Here is a 7,840-nt window from a genome sequence, read left to right as displayed (position 1 = left end):
AAAAGTATAAAGATCAAATTCGCTAACTCTCAGTTGATTCCCTACTCCCTAGCTATTAGCTATAGTTTGCTTAGCTTAGTACTTTGTTTATTAGAATATGTGACTGATATACTACCTCCTTTAGAGGTTATGTGCAACTATTAGACATTTTTCCTCTCTGCTTTATGTCAAATCGTTGCACATAACCTTTAACGGAGGTAGTATATAAATATGTTGCCCATATGCCATCTAAGTTGCAATTCTAGACATACTCCGTATCAGTTTCGGGCAATTCAGTCAAGTAACTTAATCTATGCTCTTGAACATCTATGCTCTTGAACAAGTCAGGTAACAATGCAAACTTTTAATCTAATGTATCAATGCTACTTTAACTTTTAATCTAACTTTTAATGAGCCAATATATCAATGCTACTCTAAAGATATTCTTTTTGGGTCCAATGCATGTAATTTACTTGAAGCCTTCAATCAAATTGTTTGTTCCATCAGTCTGAAATTGTTTGTTTGTTCCATCAAATTTTAAAGATTCGTCGTACTCTTTGAAATCGTGATGTGATTGATTACCAGCCTTGTATAGTTGTTTGTTCAAGTGCTAATGTTATTGGTATAAGGATGAAGCTTTGTAATAGTTATGGACCTTATGAATTGCTATCAGATTTTCTTTGTTACATTTGTCATTTAATATCTGCATTTTATCCAATTTAATTGTCATAGACTTTTTTAATTTTTTGATCAAAGTGTCAGCCTTATAATGGGGAGGGATACTATAAAATTTGATGCTGAATTATTTGTTCTTTACAGAGATGCATACTAGTAGCGCCCACTGCCTCAAGTTGCTAAATTATATTGGTCCAATAATATGTTTTATATGTATCAGGTTCTGTTATTCAGGGACAATTCCCCTTAGCTTTTGTTCAACCTATATGTTTCTAATGGCTTTTATGATTTTTTATGATTTTTAATTAAGAGGATAAAGACATTAGACATATGAGCTCTTGTTAGATTCGCATCCAATAAATCATTACCAAATACATAATATTCTGCATAAGATTATGCCAGAAACCTAAGCTGCTTACTAAAAGTTGCTTACTGGTTCTCGTACTTCTTTGTTGCTATCTGATCTACTCGTACTATTTACAGACATTGCATAAGATGTCAGCATTCCATGGTTATAATTAGCTTATATACATTATCTTTTTACTAGTAGAACATGTAGAGATATTATTGTTTCATGTATAGATTTTTTTATAATTTATTTATTTATTTATTTTTGACAAACAGTAAATTATGAATTTATGATTCTTTTAAGCTTACTTATTCCCCAAGTCTTTCCCCAATTTATTTATTTATTTATCTTAACACGTTTGTAACTCAAGTTTAATAGTCGTCCATGGACAAAAATTAAATTTTCTAAATTTATTAGGAACCATTTGTAGTGAATTTAGAAGATTAAAGCACTAGGGAAAAAGAAAAAAAAACTAAAAAAATAATATGAATGATAAATTATATAAAAAAATTATGCTAAAAAATTTCCTTTTTTGTCGATTATTAGATCTCATAGATTATATAAATAATAAGATTATATCTAAAAAAAATTTATTACTCCGTATCTTGATAGTAAGGAAATTATATATAGTAATTATGAGATGAAAAAAGAGATTTTCTTCAAAAAAAAAAAAAAAAAAAAAAGCATTAAAATAAACAGAGTATTTATGTAAAGTATTCTAATCTTCCTGGTTTGTGCTAAGTATATACGCTTGTAGTTGTATACGGTTGTTAGGCGTGTGCCTATATATATAAGTGCCTTTAACGTATTGTAAAGTTCGTTTATTATACTTTACAAATACAATATAATTACAATTTTAAAAAGCTTAGCAGTTTATTTTTGTAGGAATTTTAACATGGAGTGCAAGAAGATGGACGAAGGAATTTACATACCAACGGACTTACTATGCCACGAAATATTGCCAAAGCTACCGGTGAAATCCCTACTAAAATTTAGGTGTGTTTGTAAACTCTGGCGCTCTCTAATCGATTCTCAAGATTTTAGGCTAAATTCGAAAATTCGTAAAAGTCCTTATCTACTCCACATTGAATCGTTAGACCACGGTTGGACTAGCGGTCATAATATAGTTACTCTTCGAAGCATCGATACATTTGAGATAGTTGATAATCTTTGTAAAACATATGGGACACATGAATTTCATGAAACCTGTAATGGGTTAATGCTAATGTCTCATAAGTTGTTTGAAGACAAGAGTTTATTGAGAATATGGAACCCTTCTATTCGAAAGTCCTTGTTACTTCCCTCGTGTCCTTTGAGTTCCGACCCATGTATTCATCGATGGACATCCGAGCCATGTGATCATCGATTGACATACATGATGGGATATCCTTCTTCTGACGATGGAGATCATAATTTTAAGGTGGCTCCTTTAAACGTTATTCGGGTGAAACATATGTTTCAATTGCAATTTATTCATCTCGAGGTCATAGCTGGAGTTCTGTAATAAAGAGGAATGATGTCGTGTTCCCACCTTTTCAAATTGATCGTGTATTCTATCAAGGGGCTTGGTACTGGATTACAAAGACTCATGTGGTGTCCTTTGATTTTGATTCCGAGGATTATAGCTATGTGGAGTTGCCGGTGGATGTCATGCAAGGGAAAGTCACTAGGTTTATTTTCCTTTTTTGTGAGAAATTAGCTGTTTTAAGTGTGTCTTCTAAATGCTTTTGTGTATGGGTTATGGACATGGATAGCAACAGGAAGCCGTCGTGGAGGCCATGGCTTTCAAGAGACTCAACTATTATTGAGGATTTATTAGAAGAAACTCGTTGTAAATGTTTGTCAGATATACATTCAAGGATTTTCTACAATGAACGGGATAGTGGTACATTTATCTTTCAGACTCGCAATGATGTGTTTTCTTACTCATTTTCTACCCGGCAAGTACAAATTTTGAGCTCACCCTATAGTAGTGAAGTAACTGTAGTTGCTTATGCAGAGAGCTTGGTGTTGCACAAAGGAACCGATGATCAGATTTTGACATCATCATATCCTCCCCGTCACAGCAACAAGGTTGTTGCCTGGCCAACTTTGGAAGAGATATTAATATAAAGTTTTGTAATAATTACCTAAGTCGAAGTTCTTTTTTTTTTTTTGACAAAGATGTATTATTGTTTGTTGATTAGTTCTTGCGTGTCTAATGAACAATTACCTAAGTCGAAGTTCATTTAGTTCAAGATTCTTTTTCAATTTGTTCAAGATTCTTTTTCAATTTCTTAATAAGATCTGTGTATATATAAATAATAATGAAGGATACATTGTGAAATTTATACTACGTATTTAAAAAAGTTTATGTATTGTTCCCGTCCTCCTTATTTTTTGCTTCATAGAGGTAATGTTAATTTATTAATTTTTGGTTGGAAAAAATAATGAGAGAAAAGTGATGAGTTTAATGGGATGGTTGTAATGGTATATTATGTCCAAAACAGAATAGAGAAAAATTAAAGGGACGGACTAAAAAGAAAATTGAGGCGAGAATAAAGAGATGGAGAAAGTAATAAATAAATAAACAAGATAAATATGAATGAAATTATTATGTCGCCTTATAATGATGGATCAAAAGTTACCCAAAATAAATCAGAGTCATTCTGATTTAAATTATTAAAAACAAAATATGAGTGAATAAAAGTAACTATATTACCCTTATAAAACTCAGTATCCCATTGTTTATTTACTTCAAAATCAAACCAGGTTAAACATTACCCAAAATAACTTACAAGTGCATTATCCTATTATTGTTTTTTTTGGCTCCTTATTTTATACTCAACATTATATTTTAATTTTCTAAATTATAACTTATTCTCCCTTTAATAAAAGGTCCCAAAATCTTATGTAACTATTTTATGTAAATAGAATACGGAATAAAAATAAATACAATCATTATATAAAGATAATATATAAGATTAAGAATATAAAATATACGGAGTAATAAATATTTTTTTATTTTTGAAGAAAAAATAGCATTAAGATAAACAGAGTATTTATTTATGTAAATTATCCTAACCGTCCTGTTTTATGCTTGGTATACACGCTTGTTAGGCGTGTGAATATATGGTAAGTTTAAAAGTTTTCCTAGTTATGTAAAGTAGTCAGTGTATTATAAATACAATAATTCAATTGCAATTTACAAACACTAACCACTGTATTCCTTCTTTAACCGTGTAGAGAATACGTTTTACATAGAAAGCAAAAATATGGTGTTTGAGGTGTTGAATGAGATGCTAAACACGATACGACGAAACCCCGAGATGGCTGTCCGTGATGAAGAGCATTACGAGAAGATGCTGGCTGAGTTACGAACCCCAAATATTTCCTTCAGTAGCGAAGAAGGATTCGGGAGGTATTTAGATTTGAATCAAATTTATAACATGTGTATCAATTCTAAATTTGGTTTGTATTTTACTTCCTATGCTGATTATATTGATGAATTTCCTGCGATTGATTTGATTCCTGCGAAATACAAGGCTACTCGACACTACAAGGAGTACATCGAGGGTGTTCTTAAGTACTTGATTTCGTTCTTGGAACGAGCAAAGCCTTTGATGTTCTTGGACAGGATTTTCAAGGATCTTGAGTCTGAATTCGAGGAGAGTTGGAAGGCTGATAGAGGGAAAAAACGGCCTAGGACAACGAGTATCGATGATGTGAACGAGTGGCTCGATGAATATAGCACTGTCGAGAGTCTAATTGAGTTAGGATCGATGAAACTTAACGAGGCGTTAAACGCCTTGGGGCTTAAGTCAGGGGGTAATGCACCAAAGGGCGGAGAGGCTTCTCGTTGTGAAGAATACCCCCCTCGAAAGGATGGATCGAAAGTACTTGAAGACGGAAAAAGGCGATGATGAACTTGATTGTTGTAAGGAAATTGCGCTCATTGAAGCGAAAGTGAAGAAGTTGTGTGAAATTCTGAAAGAGACTCTTGACCGGACTAAGGAACGCGTTAAGAACAGGCAGGGGATGAGTTATGATGAGCTCGTTCGTGATCGTGAAGCTGATAATGAGATAGTTGCAATCGACATAGAAGGCGATGAAGAAGAGGACGACAAAAGAAACAATAATAATCCACTCAAATTGCCAATAGGTTCGGATGGGAAGCCTATACCGTACTGGTTATACAAGCTTCACGGTCTTCACCAAGAATTTAAGTGCGAAATATGTGGGAACTACACTTACAAGGGCAGAAGGGCCTTTGAAAAGCACTTCCATGAAGCGCGTCAACAGCATGGTATGCATTGCTTGGGTATCCCTAACAACAAGAGCTTTCATGAGATCACTCGAATCGATGATGCCAAGGAGCTGTGGCAGCAAATTCAACTAAGGCAAGAGTCTTTCTTATGGCAGCCTTATGTTGAGGAATATGAAGATGCCGAGGGTAACGTTTACAACAAAAAGACCTACGACGATCTTGTTAGGCAGGGTCTTATACAGCTAATGTGATTCTTATATAGCTAATGTGATTGAACCTCTTATGGTTATATAGCTAATGTGATTGAACCTCTTATGGTATATATAAGATTAATTAGCTTGAGTCTGAATTTATCTCATGCTTGCATTTATTCTTAATTGGTTTCTAAGTAGCAGGAGAAAGCTCTAAATTCCATGGTTAGCCACCTACTGAATTTGAATGTAATTTCGGCTAAAGCTTGTGTTTATTAATCAAAATTTAAGTTGTACGAAACTTTATAAAATTATGGTAATATGCAATCAGAATTATTTACTGCTATTGTTGAAACTTTATATCTAGGCTATTTATGCTCTTGTATATTGTATATATTCTCACGTAATGAGAAAACAACAATTCTAACTTTTTTAAAACCTCTTCACACTTCACTTTAAAATGGTACTCTATAAAATGCATATCTATATCGATCTTAATTGTAAAGGCATGCAGTGCCATTAAGTAGTGATCTATGCAATAACTTACCATCAATTAGCGTAACATGTTCGTAGCCAAGCTGAAGAACATTGATAAATAGCAACTGCTACAACGTACAATACTGCAAAGATAGATAATTTGCAATAAGAACCAAGGCCGAGCAACTTCACAGTTCCTATATAAGCATATTGCACAAAAAATAGGAGCAACAATAGTTTAAATATAACTCAAAAAATAAATTAGCTAGCTAGATAGACCATGAGTCTCATCCATCAGCTTAAGTTTTTAAGTTTTTAGTTGAGTTGATCCACTAACACCCAAAAAAATTACCGATTCACACTATTCTCCTTCTTTGTGGATCGGTTAAATTAAAATCATTTCTTGATTCATCCGACTCTTTTTGTGGAAGGAATGTCAAAGTCTGCCCTTTCGATCCTTTGTTCATCACCAAGCTCTCCACATACGTATCAAAATATACACAATAACCTTGTAAAGAATCCCTTAAGTTTTGTATTTGATGATTCGTGAAATCATAAGATATCATGCTCACTACGTGATCCATCAAAAGTATGTTTTTGTTGCAAACATAAAGAATCCTTGTAGGAGGAGAGCGATAATTCTCAGAGCAACTCGTACTTCCATCCACGGAAAGCCAAAGCCGCAATGCCTCCTTTGCACCATCCTTTTCCAGTATCCATATACGAGTGGGAGTACTTTGCCAAGATAAACTGCAAACTGCTATTGAGTCACTGAGGAGGAAAGCATAAGTCCTACCTTCAATGAGTTTAATCCGAGAATCCGGAATTTCCAACAAGGTAAGTTCCTCAGTATCGAAGTCAAATCGAAAAAGAACTTGAGATGAATAATTAGCTCCAACCCAGTATAAAGCCCCTTGATAGAAAACACCCCTTCTTTGCATATTATCAAAACATGAGCTTGCGACAACAATCCCTGAATTAGTTTTTGTCTTCCAACTATGGTCGTTGAGCGAATATACAGCAATGGGTACTTCTAATAGTGCCTTTGAATTACGATTCCTTTCTAAAGCGACCACTTTATAATCATTACAAGAAGGAGCATATCCAAGAGCATAGCTTGCAGGGACCAAAGGGCAAAGGGGAAGAATCAAAGACTTCCTAATAGACAGGTTCCACAGTATCAAGGGAGTTCGAGGGCCCGGGTACGACGAGTACTGCGGCCTCACCAACATCAACCCATTACAACAACCATAATCAATCAATCAATCAATCAATCAAAGCCTTAATCCCAAAAGTGGGGTCGGCTAACATGAACCAAATTTGATTATTCCGTGTAGTCATCAACATAAATCTTTCTCCTCCATCCCTTACGATCCAAAACTTCATCCTCACGTAAATCCATGCACTTCATATCCTTCCTCACTCCTTCCAACCAAGTCATCTTTGGTCTCCCTCTTCCTCGTTTAATCCCTCCATGGTCCCACTCTTCCACTCTTCGCACCGGTGCACCCTCGGGTCTCCGTCTTACATGTCCAAACCAACGCAGACGATTTTCCCTTAATTTATCTACAATGCCCGCCACACCTACTTTCTTGCGAATAACCTCATTTCTGATTCTATCTCTTAAAGTGTTTCCACACATCCACCTTAACATGCGCATTTCCGTAACCTCCATCTTTTTAATATAGAAGTTTCATAGAGAGAGTAAAATATAGAAGTTTCATATAATTGAGCACTTTTAATTAAGAGGCCTATACCACTCGTACTATATATTGTATAAGTTCTTGATCGTTTGTCAATATAAATCTCCCGCACTAATATACGATTTTTATTAGTATTGTAAACTTTAAGATGCATATTGATGAAATCTGACGAATCGATCATAGATCTCCAAGCTTTACAAACACATCTGAATCTAAGAAG

The 7,840-nt window shown here is 34.3% G+C and overlaps 1 protein-coding gene and 1 pseudogene across 1 annotated transcript; one reads left to right on the top strand and one right to left on the bottom strand.

Moving 5' to 3' along the window:
- Positions 1-4,257: 4,257 nt before the first annotated feature.
- On the top strand, positions 4,258-5,500 carry LOC145577202 (splicing factor SF3a60 homolog pseudogene; annotated as a pseudogene).
- Positions 5,501-6,273: 773 nt separating this feature from the next.
- Positions 6,274-7,149, bottom strand: LOC145577186 (F-box/kelch-repeat protein At3g23880-like). The gene has a single exon (XM_081634784.1). It carries the CDS (start codon positions 7,147-7,149, stop codon positions 6,274-6,276), a length of 876 nt encoding a protein of 291 aa, XP_081490910.1.
- Between the last annotated feature and the right edge of the window lie 691 nt (positions 7,150-7,840).

Source organism: Chenopodium album, chromosome 2, assembly GCF_948465745.1.
Source record: "Chenopodium album chromosome 2, dcCheAlbu1.1, whole genome shotgun sequence".
NCBI classification, from domain to species: domain Eukaryota; kingdom Viridiplantae; phylum Streptophyta; class Magnoliopsida; order Caryophyllales; family Amaranthaceae; genus Chenopodium; species Chenopodium album.
This window is presented reverse-complemented; position numbering and strand designations above follow the sequence as displayed.

Excerpts from the sequence above, each read along its gene's own strand:
- LOC145577186 (XM_081634784.1), bottom strand. The coding sequence starts at position 7,149 with ATGTTGGTGAGGCCGCAGTACTCGTCGTACCCGGGCCCTCGAACTCCC.